Genomic DNA, 18032 nt, shown 5'->3' on the forward strand with positions numbered 1-18032 from the left:
TTAATCTTGGTATCCGCTCACCGTGCCCACAACCCTGATTGACAAGGTACTGGAAATATGTAATATAGTCATCCCTTGTTTACCGCGGGGCTTACATTCCAGAAAGTACTCTTGATAAGTGCAATCCGTGAAGTAGTCACCTTTTATTATTACGTATACAATACAATATAGTGGTGAATCAAGCCAAAGATTACACCTTTTTTCAGGCCCAAGCATTAAAAAAAATATATATATATATATAGAAGTTTTCTTTCAAACAACGGGCATTTTTGAGAAATACTGTCCACAACGCTTCGTCGATATTGTGGGTTTTGTCATGGAGAGAATTTATTTGGCAAGCTGTATACCGATAAGGTGTGGAGGCTGTTGACATCGGTTGACAGTCCCTTCGCCAATCAGGATGCAGAACACAATGCACTGTAAAAAAAAAAAAATAAATAACCTGCATGAAAAAAATCCGTGAAACAGCAACGCCATGAAAGGGATGACTGCCTGTTTTTAATTTTCATAGCTATAAAACTTAAACAGCTTCTTCCCTCTCGCCATTAACTCACTAAACGGTAACTCAAATCTACCTGTATAGTGGCTCTTTGCAATTTTGCACAAACCTTCGGAACAGCATCCCGTTATAGTTATTGTAGCTCCAGCTCTGTACTCACTTGAACCACTGTCACTGATCTATAGTCCACAGCACCAGACACTTTAAAGCGCTCAAGGACATCTGCATAATTGCACACTTGTTGTACTACAGATACTGCTACTGGTCACTTTAAAATGGTTCAATGATTTTCTGCACCAACTGTACAACTGTTATAGTATTTTATTCTACCACTGATCACTTTAGCTCTGCTTGATACTTTGCACATTGTCTCACAGTTGTCACTGGGTGGTACCACCGCACAACGGTTCACTCACATTACGGAATGTCCTTCCATACTTATTTGTCATGTCTTTGTTTATGATGATACTAGTGCAGCGTGTTCTACCAGAGACAAATTCTTTGTGTGTTCCACATACTTGGCCAATAAAGATGATTCTGAAAAAGATCTCAATCGAAACATCTTTTCAGTTATCTCATTAGTAATTGACTGTTTGTTTATAGCCATCCATGTAAACATACTAAATAATATGAGTGACCTTTTCATGGCGCAGGACAGAAGCAGCATAGTCTCAGGCAGCTCCCAAGAGTCTCTTTAACCCTCCTTCAGCTGTGTCTCTTATCTAGCTTCCTTTATGACCCCACTTCCGCTTTCCTTTGCATTTTCACTTGTTTTGTGTTCTGAGTTTGTCAGAGCATCCATCAATAAATTAAAATTGATGATTGGTTATGCTATGGATGAAGGCACATCCAAAGCTTTGACTTGAACTTTGCAGCGATGATGTTATATCAGGCTGGGACTTTTTAATACATCAATTTAATGTGATTAATTCTCAAGAAAAAAAAGGGCTTTAAAAAAAAAGTATACTTTCAATGGAGCTTTTTTGCTCTGCTTTAATTCTTCACATATGGATGCACAAAATGCATTGACTGATGCCAGAGTAACAAAACCTTCGGGTACATGCTGAAGGGAATGCCGCTTTTGTTTTGTTTTGTTTTTGCTTTATTTCCTTAAACTTCAAAGTGGGAGCATTGCATAACTTACAGCAAACCACTTTTGTACATTGCAGTCTGCTTGTTGTGAGGCCATTGGAGTTTGTTGTTATTAATCACACTCAAATGTTTAGCAAACTCTTATTGCCGATATTGCAACAGTGATTTTCGCACAGTACAGTTTTTTTTTTCACAACAATACGGTGCACATTATTAAAAGATGTAGTGTCAGTTACGGGTGCTATTTCTGTATTTAACACAAACACAAGAAGCATTGTATTGTTGGACGTAAAATGTACATACGTAAAATGTACGCTAGCTTAAAAAATACGGTGGCATGCATGCACACTAGTGTATGTTTTTAAAAAGGCAGCAGGAGGAAAACTGATTTTGGTTGTACTTTATTGAAGTATTCACCAATGTAGTCACATTATTTATTTATTTTTTTAAGCAATCCACATCCTCAAGTCCATCAAAGTCCGTCCTCATCTTCTGTACCCAAAATGAACAGCAGGGCAAGTTCACAATCAAATATGCCAGGTTCCCCCGCGTCATTGTCAGAGTGTGTCTTGTTGCCGTGAGACTTCTCAGAAAGCTCAAACAGCAGTGCAAGCAGACATGTTAGCCCAAGCATCCAGAATCCATTCACAAATTGTGGGCTAACTCGCCCGGCGCTGCCTCCCAGTCTTCGTAAAGCTGTGTTTGCCATCGCTCCCACGCCACTCGCGACTTCACTCTGGCCGTTTCTGTCCATTACCATGGCAACCAAGCACAACAGGGGATGGTTGAAAGAACAGTCTGTAACGGAAGCCAAGTGAGGCCAGCGGAATAAATGATTAAAATCTCCAAGAAAACATTTAATGTAACGCAGAACATGACACTTTTTACTGCAGTAGGAGTGGAAGATCACCCTTGATTTTCCTTGCAATCCGCTGGATATTGCTGCGCCACGGCCGTCCTTGCATGAATGGCTAGATGGCGCCGTTTCATAAAACGAAAGCACCAAGTCCCATGGATTAGTTGATTTTGAATTCTCCCGCAGCTGTTCGATTCCTGTGGTCCTCCGCGTAACTGATAGCTGGCAGTTCAAACTGTGCTTCTTAAGCGGGTCTCTTACTATGTGCCATTTTCGGAATGTTGTTTTGCACAGTGCCCATACTATGTACAAAATACACTTAGTGGGGGCGTGCCTTGAGCATCCGCTTCCCAGTTTAAGATCTGCATGCTGTACTCAGTTACGTCTGCCTTTCCTCTATATAAGCAACATGTCGGCACAACATCAGTCAGTCAAGCGGACCCAGGCCTGAGGATTTCACAGTAATGATCGTTACCGGTAGCGTGTCGTTTCCATGGGATCATTTTTACGGTACCGAAAAATCTTTCACCTAAAAATCACCACACACGAGTTGACTGTACGCGATCGAATCTCTCCTGTGTGATCAACGCGATTTTACTGTGCCTGTGTGTGTGTTTGTGGTGTGGTATGAGTGTTTTTCTTCGATTTTACTTTCGTTTTGTTAAATCGTGGGGGGGGGGGAACTTTGTGCGCATGCGGGTTGCTATTTAGCAATCTCTCTCTCTCTCTCTCTCTCATCGGGACAATTGTAGATTGCATTCTTTTACACCTTGAATTTATAAACCCTAAAGCAGTGGTGTCAAACATACGGCCTGCGGGCCGGAACCGGCCCGCAAGGAGGTTCGATCAGGCCCGCAGGAAAAAAAGTGAAAAAATGCACAAAAGAAACGGAATGAATATTTTTAATAAGGTGCAATTCATGGAGTATCCGCTAGGGGACACATTGTTTTGATCAGAGAAGACAACAGCAGCCTCAGTCCGTCACTGAGACTCGCCCAACACAGCAGATGCTATCAATAGCACTCTCACATTTACACATTTAATAGCACTCTCCTTAGTTTGTAATGTGTAGGCAGGGATTAGATTTAGATTTTATATGCACGTGTAAATGGTTTAAAACTTCCTTTCTTTATAAATCTCGTTTAATCTTAAAGTGCATTACTATATTTTTCAATACCAATTACTTGTTGAAGTTTGTACAATCAGTGGGATCAGTTGCAATGCATATATGTTAATGATAAAAGTAAATTGCACATTTGTCGAAGGAAATGTAAGGTGCCTCATAAAATGTTTTGTAAAAGACATGTTCATTAAATGTCAACATTTTCCGAATGTTCTTGTGCTTCTTTAGACCAAAACAAAGGAAAGACATTATTTTGGTTATTTACAGCTAAGTATCATTTTAATGGTCCGGCCCACTTGACATCTACCGAGGCCGTATGTGGCCCACCATGTGAAATGAGTTTGACACCCCTGCCCTAAAGCAATGGCTGTAACTATGGACGCTCTCTCTGCAATCCTACGCTATGGTCCCTCCATCCATTTTCTGAACTGCTTTCGCCACACAAGTCCAGTGTTGTCCATTTTAAAAGTTTGCTGGGGAAGACATTCCTCAGCCTTGATGAGATTTTCAAACTCAACTTTAAACTTTTCAGGAGCTTCCTTGTCTGAACTGGCTGCCTCCCCATGCCGAATCACTTCTTTTCCTCAACTTTTCGAACCATCCTCTGCTTGCTTTAAAATCAAACTTTTCAAGAGTAATGCTGGGATGTTTTTTTTTAATCAAATCTCCATACAATTGTCTTGCTTTGCCACAAATCATATCTTGGCTAAGACTGTCCCCTGATAGCGGTTTCTCATTTATGAAAATAAGCAAAGGTTTCTCCACTTCCTCTAATATTTGTGGCCTTTGTTTGCTAAACACACAAGATCCTTTAGCCACATCACTGACTTTAAGATGGTCTTTCTTTTTTAGGATGCTGCTGATTTCGACATGCCGAACTCCTTAGCCAACACAGACACACGCACACCTGATGAATATTTCACAATCAAATCTTTCTTCAATTCAGCAGTTTTGCTCTCTTTTTTCACCAGTTCTACTACTTCCACTTGCTTTCTTTGGTGCCATGCAGACATAACAGTCCAATTTGCGTACTCAACAAACATGTCAGCTTTTTTCTTGTCTTTCTTGCACACGTCTGCTCACAATGGACGCTCTTTTTTTCCATCTTTATTGAACACGTCTGCTCACAATGGAGGTGTCACTTCTTCGTCTACCCGAGGAAGCATCACTTCCTCATGTAAGGAAGTCGTGAGGAGTTGAGTGGAGCATTCAAGTGCGCTCAGTTTGGTCGAGAACCGGAAGCTGAGGGGAGTCGAGTGACGTATTCAGATTTGCTTAGTTTGGTCGAGAACCGATTTTCGGTCGGAATCCAAGGCATAAAAAACGAGAAATCTTTGGTCGAAAACCAAACAGAGACGTTCGAAAACCGAGGTTTGACTGTATATCGAGTAAATATTTACATAAAGGGTAATCAGGCAACAAAACTGAAGACACTCCGTTGGCACGAATTTTCGCCAACTCTGAACAAGAATTAAAAAAAGCAAGAAAAACGCGAGTTCAAGGTTAAATTGTTGTCTGTTCCTATCAGGGTTGGTATCAGATCTGACCCATGAAAAAAAAACGTCTGAGATCTCAGACAAAAAAAGATACTGGGTTCGTCCAAAAAAAATTGGGAATCCTTTTAAACTGTCCTACCACCCTCCAGGGAAACGGGTGGCCATGAAGTCCAAAGTGTCCTTTGTTGACGTCCCACGTGGCATCCAATCCACAGATGGTGCAGTTCAATCCTTTGATGATTCTATCAGTCCAAAAAAACAGCCTGCACGAAATGCCCAAGGCATTCACTCAATGTGGCGAATTCTCTTAAACAGCTTCTACTATGAAACAAACCAATGTGGCAATAATCGGTCAGGGAAAATAAACGATTTGGTAAACCGAGCTCGCGTGAAGGCCACAGCGTTATTCGCCGTAAGCATGGTAGCTTAGCTCGATGCTAATGCTCTTGCTATCAAGCACACATGTCGGAGTAATGGTTTACCCCCCTTTTTTTCTAACAACACGGTTATATTTTACTTCAACAAAAAAAAACAATCTCCCATTTCAACAACTTCATTCCTGACTGCTTTTTTATGTTACAAATCAAATGCTAGGAATGCAGATCGCACATATTTAACTAAAAAAAACTCACCAGGAACATTATCTCCTCTAAACGCTTCTCTCACCTTGGCAAAAAAAAAAAAGATTGCCACTTGATTCAACTCCACTACCTTGCACAGGTAAAGGTTCAAGGACCAGCTTTCGTTTATCCCTAACTGTTTTTCTTTCGACCCGCATGGGAAAGTGCTCTCTCCCTCACAAACTAAGTCTTGCTCCTCACACTGCGGTGTATTCAAGGTCCATCGGAAACATCAGTATCGCTAATAAACATCACCTTAACAGAAACTAACAATAAAATAACAGTATTAACAAGTCTGGGTTACAATCACGTGATTTTAATCATTCAATTGCTATTACATGCTTTTGCAGTAATAAAGGGGGTGAGTAGCCATTGATATGTTTATTGACATACATAGTACACACACGTATAATCATGTTAACGGTGTCAGGTTTACTTATGGCCCATGATATATAGCCAGGACTGAAGTATTGTGGACACATCTGTGTTTCTGATGGCCATAGTATTTCACAGTAATTGATATATTAATGATTACCGGTAAATTAATCTTTGCAGTGTGACACTGGAAAAAATACTCTGATATTCTGGTATGCTGTATTCATGATGCCATATGAGTACACCATATTTTGATCCATTTATTTTGTTGAATAAACCTGGAGTACACAGCTGCTGGTGTAATTATGTTCATTGTTAGTGCATAGTTTTCAAACATTTACCCTTTAAATATTATACTTTTGAATATCAGAATTCTTGAAGATGAATATCAGTCAAAATAGAATAATTGGTTCCCATGGTGAACATTTATGGAAACCAAAATTAGTTACCATGGTTTCCCATCTGGTGATCCAACGGAACTGAAAAATGGTTTCTGTGAGTAAATGAAATCCTCAGGCCTGGGACCCCTTGTCAAAGTCACACAACAGCATGTCAATGGTGCATTTCACTTTTTATTTTTCCCCATTTGCCCATCCATTCCATGTACCGCTTAATTTTTTTGGTTCATTTGGATCATGAAAAATGGGTCGAGATATTGAACTGTTGGGCCACTTAAGGTGTGTTCACACGTCAACTTTTTGCTGCGGTGCAGCAAAAAGGTACCGCAAGTCTACCCCCGTAGAAAAAAGAACCAACACGACAGCTCTTTGTTTTATTTCCGTATTAATACTGTGGTATTGCACGGCCGCAGAAACTGCCGTGTGAACGCAAGTGGGGCTGCACCGGGGTAAACACGCTTCTCTTTAGTCAACAGCTTTTTACGTGTTAACGCTCCACAAAATTTGCACCGGTGTAAGATATATCGCAACAAAATACATCGGTGCAGCACTGATGCAAATGTGTGCCGTGTGAACACCCCTTTAGTGAGCGCTGTTCGAGAAAGCCAATGTTTTACCTGACCAGAGTGCTACACAATCCAAGTTCCTTCTAAAGTGATATTAACACAGGTTACGATCCATCCATCCATCCAACCATCCATCCATTTTCTGAGCCGCTTTATCCTCACAAGGGTCGCGGGGCATGCTGGAGCCTATCCCAGCTGTTGGCGGGGGACACCCTGAACCGGTTGCCAGCCAATCGCAGGGCACACATAGAAAAACAACCATTCGCGCTCACAATCACACCTAAGGACACTTTGGAAAGCCCAATCAACCTGCCATGCATGTTTTTGGAATGTGGGAGGAAACCGGAGTGCCCGGATTAAACCCACGCAGGCACGGGGAGAACATGCAAACTCCACACAGGAAGGCAGGAGCCGGAATCGAACGCGGTACCTCTGCACTGTAAGGTCGATGCGCTCACCAGTCGACCACCGGGGCACCCGGTTACAATACAGTCTGGAAATATAGTTTCCTTACTTTAGCACATCAGTGCTTCTCTGCTCATGTTAATGTCTTTTTCTTTCTCGTCTTGACTGATTTTCTCCCGGGGGGGAGAAAACCCAACATACACACATCTCCATCCTCTTGTTTCTATGGAAACACATCACCAAGAAGAGCAGGCAGCAAGATTATGTTGCCTCTCCTTCTTTGATGGAAAGCCACAGGAAGAAATGGAAGGAAAACACGCGGCAAGCTGTGTCTTGAAGAAAAAGGTGGAAGAAAGGACAACATTGTGAAGGTGGTGATCCAGAGATGGAGAGGAGGAAATATCAGCAGACAATTGCCACATGTTGTTGTGCAAAACGGGGTATCTATGGTAACCTCCACTGGTTGTCAGAAAATTGAAACCTCATCTGTTTTCTTATTCCACTCTACCTCTTCTTGTGGACGAGCATATCTCTATTCATCTGACAATTTGATATGATACTCCATTGATTCATTTGAGATTGTGTTGCAGTACACTCCACAGTAAACACTGTAATTGTCTTGCTGTTCATGGGTATTATACATCCTCCGAAAAATGTAACAGGGTTTATACATTGGCTGATATACATTTTTGGTGATCAAATGTTTGCTTTTGAGAAAAAGTGCAATACACAATGACAAAAGAAACACACAAAACATTCATATCACCGACAAAGACCTGACCTGGCTTCACTCATATCTCACAGACAGGAAACAATTCATACACATCAACTGCTCTTCCTACACTGCCCCACTGTCCCAAGGTGTCCCCCAGGGTTCTGTGCTTGGTCCTCTTCTCTTCATTCTCTACCTTCTACCCCTCGGCCAAATCATTCGTCATCATGGTCTCCAGTTCCACTGCTACGCTGATGACGTCCAATTGTACATGTCCACCAAATCATTCACCCCAACAACCCACTCCACCCTGTCTAACTGTCTTTCAGATATCAAATCCTGGATGCAAACAAACTTTCTCACTCTTAACTGTTCTAAATCTCAACTGCTTATCATCGGTCCTCGGTCCCTCACCCAAACAACCTCCAACTTTAACCTCACTATTGACAACTGCACCCTGTCCCCCTCCTCTCACTGTCGCAACCTCGGTGTCCCTTTTGATAATAACCTCTCTTTCGACCAACACATCACCCAAATCACCAAAACTGCTTTCTTCCACCTCAAAAACATATCTCGTCTCCGCCCTTTCTTTCAACGCTGCTCAAACCCTCATCCATGCCTTCATCACCTCCCGCCTTGACTACTGCAATGGCATTCTCTACGGTACAACCTCCAAACTCCTCAATAAACTACAGTACATCCAGAATGCCACCGCCCGCCTACTCACCCACACCCGCACTCGTGATCACATCAACCCAGTCCTTAAAAACCTCCACTGGCTCCCCGTTCCCCAGCGTATTCAATTTAAACTGCTCCTACTCACCTATAAAGCCCTTCACAATCAGGCCCCCTCCTATCTTTCCGACCTTCTTTACCAATACACTCCTTCCCGCAATCACCACTCCTCAAACACAAACCTCCTCGCCATCCCCGTGACCAAGCTCAAAACTTGGGGGGACCGAGCCTTCTCTGTCGCCGCCCCCACCCTCTGGAACGCTTTACCACAACACATCTGCAACTGTACTGACCTCCAATCCTTCAAATCATCTCTTAAAACTCATCTGTTCTGCAATGCTTTTAACACCTTTTAATCTCTTTTACCCATTTAGCTTTTTGTTCATCTAAATGTGCTTTTGTAAATTATGTATGCTTGTTTTAAGTGCGCGGCCCGGTAGTCCAGTGGTTAGCACGTCGGCTTCACAGTGCAGAGGTACCGGGTTCGATTCCAGCTCCGGCCTCCCTGTGTGGAGTTTGCATGTTCTCCCCGGGCCTGCGTGGGTTTTCTCCGGGTGCTCCGGTTTCCTCCCACATTCCAAAAACATGCATGGCAGGCTGATTGGACGCTCTAAATTGTCCCTAGGTGTGAGTGTGAGCGTGGTTGGTTGTTCGTCTCTGTGTGCCCTGCGATTGGCTGGCAACTGATTCAGGGTGTCCCCCGCCTACTGCCCGAAGACGGCTGGGATAGGCTCCAGCACCCCCCGCGACCCTAGTGAGGATCAAGCGGTTCGGAAATTGGATGGATGGATGGATGTTTTAAGTGCACATTTTTATCCTGTGTTTTAAGCTCTTGTAAAGTGTTTTTGAGTGTGATGAAAAGCGCTTTTAAATAAAATGTATTATTATTATTATTATATCTAAACAAACATCAACAACACATACAAACACAACAACTTCCCCAACCGAACCCTTGGGCTGCAAAACCTTTTGAATGTGAACTATGAACTGCCATAAAATGTGCACAATAGACAACATCCCCCCCACCCACGAACCCCCCCCCCCCCACTTATAAGTCACACTGGAGTACAACCCGCATTTTGGGGGGGAAATTAATTTGTTAAAATCCAACACCAAGAACAGACATGTCATCTTGAAAGGCAAATAAAATTTAAAATAAAATAGAGAACAACTGGCTGGAATTAGTGTACGATATGCTAACGTTACATGACGCATAAACACCGAACTGAGAATGTGCCTCGAATGTTCACAAAACATATTAAGAGCTCAGTGTTACCAAACCATCAGTGTCACTCCAAATCACTAAATCCAATGAAATCTTCATCCTCAGTGTCACTTTTAATCAACTCCGCCAACTCCGGAGTTAGAAGATGCTGCGCTTCCTCTTCTATGTCGCTTACGTCAGACTCTTCGTGGATTTATCAACACATGCCTACTGCACCCTCTTGTGGTTTAATGTGAAAATAACATGGGAAATTACATAATCATGTTTTAATAATTTCACACATAAATCGCTCCAGAGTATAACTCGTTACCTAAAACTCTCAAAAGTACATTTTTTTTGTTCAGTCTTAAACTTAGCGAGTGCCGAAATGTCACACTGCACACGAGTGGGTTATGTTCTCACTGTGCTATTTTAGAAACCTGTCTTGGGACTAAGGCTGAAAACTAGCATTTATGCTAAGTTCGGCGCATTTACATTGTTTATTATTGTGTTGATTAATGTGCATTGTCCCAATGAAATAAATAAATAAATAAAATTAATACCAGAGTGGGCTTCAAAAGAGGCGATTTCTCACTTCACAGCAGTGAGAAATTCACTCATGCGCCAGCTAGCCACGATTACACCTGCACGTGCTGCACCAGCGGCCAGAGAGACTTTAAGACCGTTGAAGATGAATACCCACCATTACCCATCACTCCATCTAAACCCCCCACCCCCTGAAGTAGAAGGCGAGTGACACGATGATGAGCATGGCGAGCTCGGAAATGGATGCATATTTTGCAGAGCCGAAAGATTTGATTAACCTCAGATGTGACTCCACTGATTGCAAAATAACTGCACTGGAAGAAAAATATCTCTGGCGATTTGAAAGCTGTTTCTGCCAAAGTCACTCAACAGGAGCAGAGAGCCAAACAGTGCAGCTCCAACGAAGCAACAATGATTTGGAGACTCAGGGTAGGAAAATTAACCTCAGATTGATGATGGAAGGAGACCTGAGATGAACCAGGAGGATGTTCGCAGCAAAATGGTGGCGAACTGCCGAGAGGTGCTCCCTGATCTGAGGGTCTGTCGCCGCCCCCACCCTCTGGAACGCTCTACCACAACACATCCGCAACTGTACTGACCTCCAATCCTTCAAATCATTTCTTAAAACTCATCTGTTCCGCAATGCTTTTAACACCTTTTAATCTCTTACACCCATTTTTTCTTTTTGTTCATCTAAATGTGCTTTTGTAAATTATGTATGCTTGTTTTAAGTGCACATTTTTATCCTGTGTTTTAAGCTCTTGTAAAGTGTCTTTGAGTATGATGAAAAGCTCTTTCAAATAAAATTTATTGTTATTATTATTATAATTGACTTGACTTATTTCAAAACGAGTAATCTATTCATTTGTTGTGTACAAGTGATAATTTTGTGCTTTCACTGTCATAACAGCCCTCCGAGGGAAGGTGTAACTCCAAATTGGCCCGTGACTAAAATGAGTTTGACACCCCTTTTCTAGAGCTATGTAAGACCAACAAAAAGGCGCTGACTGCTTTTTCCAAATTGGCTTGTGTTGATTGGAGCTTTGTGTGTGGGTGTGTGTGTGTGTGTGCGTGCGTGCGTGCGTGCGCGTGTGTGTGCGTGCGTGCGCGCGTGTGTGTGTGTGTGTGTGTGTGTGTGTGTGTGTGTGCTGGAAGAGGTCAGAGATGGTATTGTTTGGAGAAGAAACAGAGGCACCGGAGTGATACCAAAACAACCCGTAGAGGCCTGTTTAACTAAAAAAAAAAAGACTACAATGACATTACTGCATCATACAATCAGAGTGCATAATTATTGCATTATTATTACTGTATTAATAGTATCTAAGCCTTTCTTCAAGGCCGTTTAAGAAAAATATTTACCTTTTGTCCTGCTCCCCGTGTGTAGTTGGAGTTCTGTGTTGCATTTGTTCAACGTGCATGCTTGAAGCTATTCTTCTGGTGATCTGATTGTGCTTGTTTATTTAGCTTTACTGTTTTCTTGCCAAGAAGTAATAGTTCAAGTCACACAATTTTTAAAGGCCACGTGCCATTCAAATATTTGTTTCTACTGTTTTGTGCACAATATCCACAAGGTCAAGGTTTGTCAATTGCATGCAATAGCCTTTGAAAGGCAAAGGTGTGCAGAAAGGGGCAGATCCAACTTCAGTGTAACTTGCAAAAAGATGACATTGTGCATCCCGATGAATGAGAGGGAAAGTCGGATGAAGCGGTCAATTGAAGGACTAAACAAATGCCTTCTCAAACATTAATATGCTTAGTGGGACTAGGCGAAATGGCTGACAGATGTTTCACAATAGTCACTCAATATATTATTTGTTTTTACCTGTTTAAAAAAATTAACTGTGTTAGTGTACATTGAAATGTGGTTTAATGAGCAATGTTGCTCCTTAAGCTGTGCACTTTAAATGCATTCGATGAGGGGCACCTAAGCTTTTTTGACCAAAGATCTACTTTTTAAGCAGCCAGTCTCCCACGTTCGACCCATTACCGCACAAACACACACACACACACACACACACATGCAAGCCCTCATAGCCTCGCACATACGCATGACATGATGAACAACAGTCATAACGGACTCTCACATGAACAAACAGAAAAATAAACTAGATGCAAGACCAGACTGAGTTTGTAAAAAGGGAACAACTGTCTACCTTAGTGGGAGGCAGGTGCATATACATCACTATTGGAGCTCAAGCCTGCCATTTTTAAAATGTCTCTACTGGTGCTCCAGATTACCATTCTTTGCCATCGGTGAATTGCAGATGAAACAAATTTGAATGAGCACAAAAAAAAAAAAAAAAAGATGTATTGTAATAGGTCTGATCGCAAGCTGCAATTGCTGACTCCTGGCCGCGAACAACTTCCGGTGATGGAGATCATGCGCCACTGTAGGTTAAAGGTGACCTGCTTTTTTATTTTATTTTATTTTTTAAAATACTGTTTTGTGAAAGGGTGCAGTGTACACTAACATAAAAATATATATTTATAATATGCACACCATTTTTTTATTTTGGTTGACATGGGACCCAGTCCAATGGTCGTGCACTCCTGCATTAGCTGCTACCCCAAAGCAGCATTGCTACCCCAAAGCAGTTACTTTTTTTTACATTGATAATAAGGACCTGGAGAAAAAAGACTGAATTTAGGTAACTTTATTTGACCATATATTAGTAAGGGCTGTTTCTGTAATGTGATGAGGTCGGAAACCTGATTGGAATTAATCAAAAAGTCTGTTTGAGTTCAAGAATTTGCATTGTTGATGAAAAGCCATTTTCTTGACAAATCTTGCATGAGAATGGAGGGTATAAGATGGGTTTATCTATAATTGGCTAACAAGGGGACTTAAAACGTTCACTTTTTGAGAAGGGCCTTGATGGCGTCTACTTTTGGAGGTTTCGGAAGCTCGCCATACTAAAGTGAGCTGTTGATTATTTGCTGTAACTCGGTTTGAACAGATTTCACAATCGTTTTGAAAAAGCCAGATGGTATTGAGTTAAGAAGGCTCGTCGATGGTTTCAACTGCTGAACCAAGTCCGTCAATAGTTTTTCAATCCACTGTATTGAATCTTGATTGTGGCAATTGAATTATTCCTGGGTGATTTACAGTGTTGCATTCTTTTGTAATTCATCATTTATCATCCAATGGCATGCTTGGTCGGAAAACTTAGAGTAGTTCAGTTATTGACAAAGTTTTATGACCTTTAAAGAAAGCATTCTCTATTGATTCCGGATTTCCTTGTGGGGGGGGGGGCACATTCTTATAAATGCCATAATGTTCTTCATTGCAAGCTAATTAGGGCGTAAATGACGTTCGCAGGGCCCATTCTTGCAGCCGTACAGTAAGTCTCCCTTCACACGGTGACGTGAAAGTCGAGGAAATCAAGTGATTCATGTATTGTACTTTCTGCATATATGAGAGGCACATGCCTTCCGGTGGAGCCTCTGTGGCATGAAGCATTTTTCCTCAAACCGCAATTGGGCCTCACAAGATGAAAAATGTCATTTTCTATTGTAGGGTCTCTCTGTCTTTTTACAGTATTTATCTGTTCAGATTTTCCTCACCCACGGTTGCTCTGTAACGAGTCCTATTGTCCACAGTTGGGAAACTTGGGGGAATGTGTCACTGTCTCAGGGAGAATTGGGAAACTACAGTGGTGAACAGGTTGTGAGCTTTTCCTCAGCCACCACTTCCAGCTGGCAAGACGACACGGCTACACACACAATGGTTTCATAAATAATGTGACCATAGTTGTGGGATGAATTCAATTGCTACATTTCTTCCAGCGTGAGATATTTCAGTGCTAAATTGCTCACTACATTTAACATGATCACAAGTGACGTAGACAAAACCGCATCAGGATGTTTTGTTTGTGTCTATTCAGAGCAAGTCAGCCCAGGGGACATTTGTTTTTTTGTTTTTCTTTTTTTTTTCCTTTTCAGATGACAGCCAGCAAGATTCTGTGTTTTCAATCCAGCTCCACATGTGTTGTAAAGTGTCCATTTTTCTCTTGTCCACAGCCTACCGGTTACATGGAGACATCGTTGTCCTACAGCTCCATAGAGGACTTGCAGCTGCTTTCATGGGACAATGCACCAAAGTACTGTGTCCAGCTCAGCTTCCCTGGTGGCACAGTCCTGCTGCAGGTAAAACAGGTCTTTAGAATGTGTGTGGCATGTAGCAGCATCCGCAAGGTTACATGATTTGAACACCTCTACAAAAACTGAAACCTCTAAAGCTAACCACAATCTGTTCCATGATGCATTTGACTTTTAATTATTTTTTTCAGATTGAAACTGTCTCTGTAATTGAATCTTTATAAACTACCGTATTTTCTCCACTATAAGGCACCTCGGATTATAAGGCGCACCTTCAATGAATGGCCTTTTTTACAACTTTTCAAATACAGGGCGCACTGTATTATCAGGCCCTGCGTGGGTTTTCTCCGGGTACTCCGGTTTCCTCCCACATTCCAAAAACATGCATGGCAGGCTAATTGAGCACTCAAAATTGTCCCTAGGTGTGAGTGTGAGCGCGGATGGTCGTTCGTCTCTGTGTACCCTGCGATTGGCTGGTAACCGCTTCAGGGTGTCCCCCGCCTACCGCCCGAAGACGGCTGGGATAGGCTCCAGCACGCCCCACGACCCTTGTGAGGATAAAGCAGTTCAGAAAATGGATGGATGGGTGCATTATCAGGTGCATAGAATAGAGGCTACAATAGCGGCTGCGGTTTGCATTCACTAGTGGAGCTACACTAAAGGGAATACAATACAGCTTTCTTTTTATCCATCCATCCATTCATCCATCCATCCATCCATGTCTATCGAGCCCTGGCTGCAGTTGCGCTATGCATCCAATAGGTCAGGGGGTCCCCAACCGCCGGTCCGCAGACCGGGACATTTGGTGCCGAGCCGCACAGAAAGAATAAATAACTTGCATTCCTTCCGTTTTATTCATTTCGGAATCTGAACAATGTTTTATTTTGAAAAATGACCAGATTCTCTGTTATATCAGTCTACAGTATGTCACTCTTGACGCAGGTGAATGCGCGCTTCTTGGTCACATGATAGTTTACCGCATAAAAAAACAAACGTCTCTGAAAATTCTTTCGGGAAGGGGAAAAGGCCCGCCAGACGCTCCCAACAAACCCTCACAATACGTTTGGGTCTGCCAGGACGGACCGGCATCTTCCCCCACCATCGGAGCATACTCACCACCAGGTGATGATCAGTTGACAGCTCCGCCCCTCTCTTCACCCGAGTGTCCAGAACATGCAGCCGCAAATCCGATGATACCACTACAAAGTCGATCATCGAACTGCGGCCTAGGGTGTCCTGGTGCCAAGTGCACATATGGACACCCTTATGTTTGAACAAGGTGTTCGTTATGGACAATCCGTGGCGAGCACAGAAGTCCAATAACAAAACACCACTCGAGTTCTGATCGGGGGGGCCGTTCCTCCCAATCACGCCCCTCCAGGTCTCACTGTCATTGCCCACGTGAGCATTGAAGTCCCCCAGCAGAACAAGGGAGTCCCCAGCAGGAGTACTCTCCAGCACACCCTTCAAGGACTCCAAAAAGGGTGGGTATGCTGAGCTGCTGTTTGGTGCATATGCACAAACAACAGTCAGGACCCGTCCACCCACCCGAAGGCGGAGGGAGGCAACCCTCTCATCTACCGGTGTGAACCCCAATGTACAGGCACTGAGCCGGGGGGCAATGAGTATGCCCACACCTGCTCTGCGCCTCTCACCGTGAGCAACTCCAGAGTGGAAGAGAGTCCAACCCCTCTCGAGAGAACTGGTACTAGAACCCAGGCTGTGTGTGGTCCGACTATATCCAGTCGGAAATTCTCTGCCTCACACACCAGCTCGAGCTCCTTCCCTGCCAGAGAGGTGACATTCCATGTCCCAAGAGCTAGCTTCTGCTGCCGAGGATCGGGTTTGTTGGGAGCGTCTGGCGGAATCCCCTGTCAGAAGGAGTTTCAACTCCCACCTCCGACAGAGCTTTTCCCATGTTACGGGGGAGGCGGGGGACATTGAGCCCGAGTGGACCATGTTCCGTGCCTCTATTGTTGAGGCGGCCAATCTGAGTTGTGGCCGTAAGGTGGTTGGTGCCTGTCGTGGCGGCAACCCCCGTACTCGCTGGTGGACACCAGCAGTAAGGGATGCCGTCAAGCTGAAGAAGGAGTCCTATCGAGCATTTATGGCCTGTGGGACCCCAGAGGCAGCTGACGGGTATCGACTGGCCAAGCGGAACGCAGCTTCGGTGGTCGCCGAGGCAAAAACCCAAGCGTGGGAAGAGTTCGGTGAGGCTATGGAAGCCGACTTCCGGACGGCTTCGAGGAAATTCTGGTCCACCATCCGACGTCTCAGGAGGGGGAAGCAGTGCACCACTAACACTGTGTACAGTGGGGATGGGGCGCTGCTGACTTCGACTCGGGACGTTGTGAACCGGTGGGCAGAGTACTTCGAAGACCTCCTCAACTCCACCAACACGCCTTCCTTGGAGGAAGCAGAGTCTGAGGACCCTGAGGTGGGCTCTCCTATCTCTGTGGTTGAAGTCACCGATGTGGTTAAAAAGCTCCTCGGTGGCAAGGCCCCAGGGGTGGATGAGATCCGCCCGGAGTTCCTCAAGGCTCTGGATGTTGTGGGGCTGTCCTGGTTGACACGCCTCTGCAACATCACGTGGTCAACAGGGAGAGTGTCTCTGGATTGGCAGACCGGGGTGGTAGTCCCTCTTTTTAAAAAGGGGGACCGGAGGGTGTGTTCCAACTACAGAGGGATCACACTCCTCAGCCTCCCTGGTAAGGTCTATTCAGGGGTGCTGGAGAGGAGGGTCCGTCAGGAAGTCGAGCCTCAGATTGAGGAGGAGCAGTGTGGTTTTCGTCCAGGCCGTGGAACAGTGGACCAGCTCTACACCCTTAGCAGGGTCCTCGAGGGTATGTGGGAATTCGCCCAACCAGTCTACATGTGTTTTGTGGACTTGGAGAAGGCGTTTGACCGTGTCCCTCGGGGAGTTCTGTGGGGGGTGCTTCGTGGGTATGGGGTACCAAACCCCCTGATACGGGCTGTTCGGTCACTATACCACCGATGTCAGAGTTTGGTTCGCATTGCCGGCAGTAAGTCGGAATCGTTTCCAGTGGGGGTAGGACTCCGCCAAGGCTGCCCTTTGTCGCCGATTCTGTTCATAACCTTTATGGACAGAATTTCTAGGCGCAACCGAAGCGTTGAGGGGGTCCGTTTTGGACATCATCTGCTTTTTGCAGATGATGTGGTGCTGTTGGCTCCTTCAGGGCTCTCCAACTCTCACTGGAGCGTTTCGCAGCCGAGTGTGAAGCGGTTGGGATGAAGATCAGCACCTCCAAATGTGAAACCATGGTCCTCAGTCGGAAAAGGGTGGAGT

General features: G+C 44.0%; 1 protein-coding gene and 1 long non-coding RNA gene across 2 annotated transcripts in view; one reads left to right on the forward strand and one right to left on the reverse strand.

Moving 5' to 3' along the window:
* cmip (c-Maf inducing protein) overlaps window positions 1-18032 on the forward strand; it is a 72435-nt gene that overhangs the window by 28042 nt on the left and 26361 nt on the right. Inside the window, exon 3 of the mRNA XM_086108573.1 lies at window positions 14648-14773. Coding sequence (XP_085964699.1) covers window positions 14648-14773 — 126 coding nt within the window. The remainder of the gene's footprint in view (window positions 1-14647; window positions 14774-18032) is intronic.
* Window positions 1977-2836, reverse strand: LOC147205699 (uncharacterized). Its single transcript, XR_015100730.1, has 2 exons — window positions 2502-2836; window positions 1977-2389 (listed from the first exon to the last, which is right to left on the reverse strand). It is a non-coding gene; the product is annotated as an uncharacterized LOC147205699 (long non-coding RNA).

This window comes from Hippocampus guttulatus, chromosome 4, assembly GCF_054856545.1.
Source record: "Hippocampus guttulatus isolate MCC_2025c chromosome 4, RoL_Hgut_1.0, whole genome shotgun sequence".
NCBI classification, from domain to species: Eukaryota; Metazoa; Chordata; class Actinopteri; order Syngnathiformes; family Syngnathidae; genus Hippocampus; species Hippocampus guttulatus.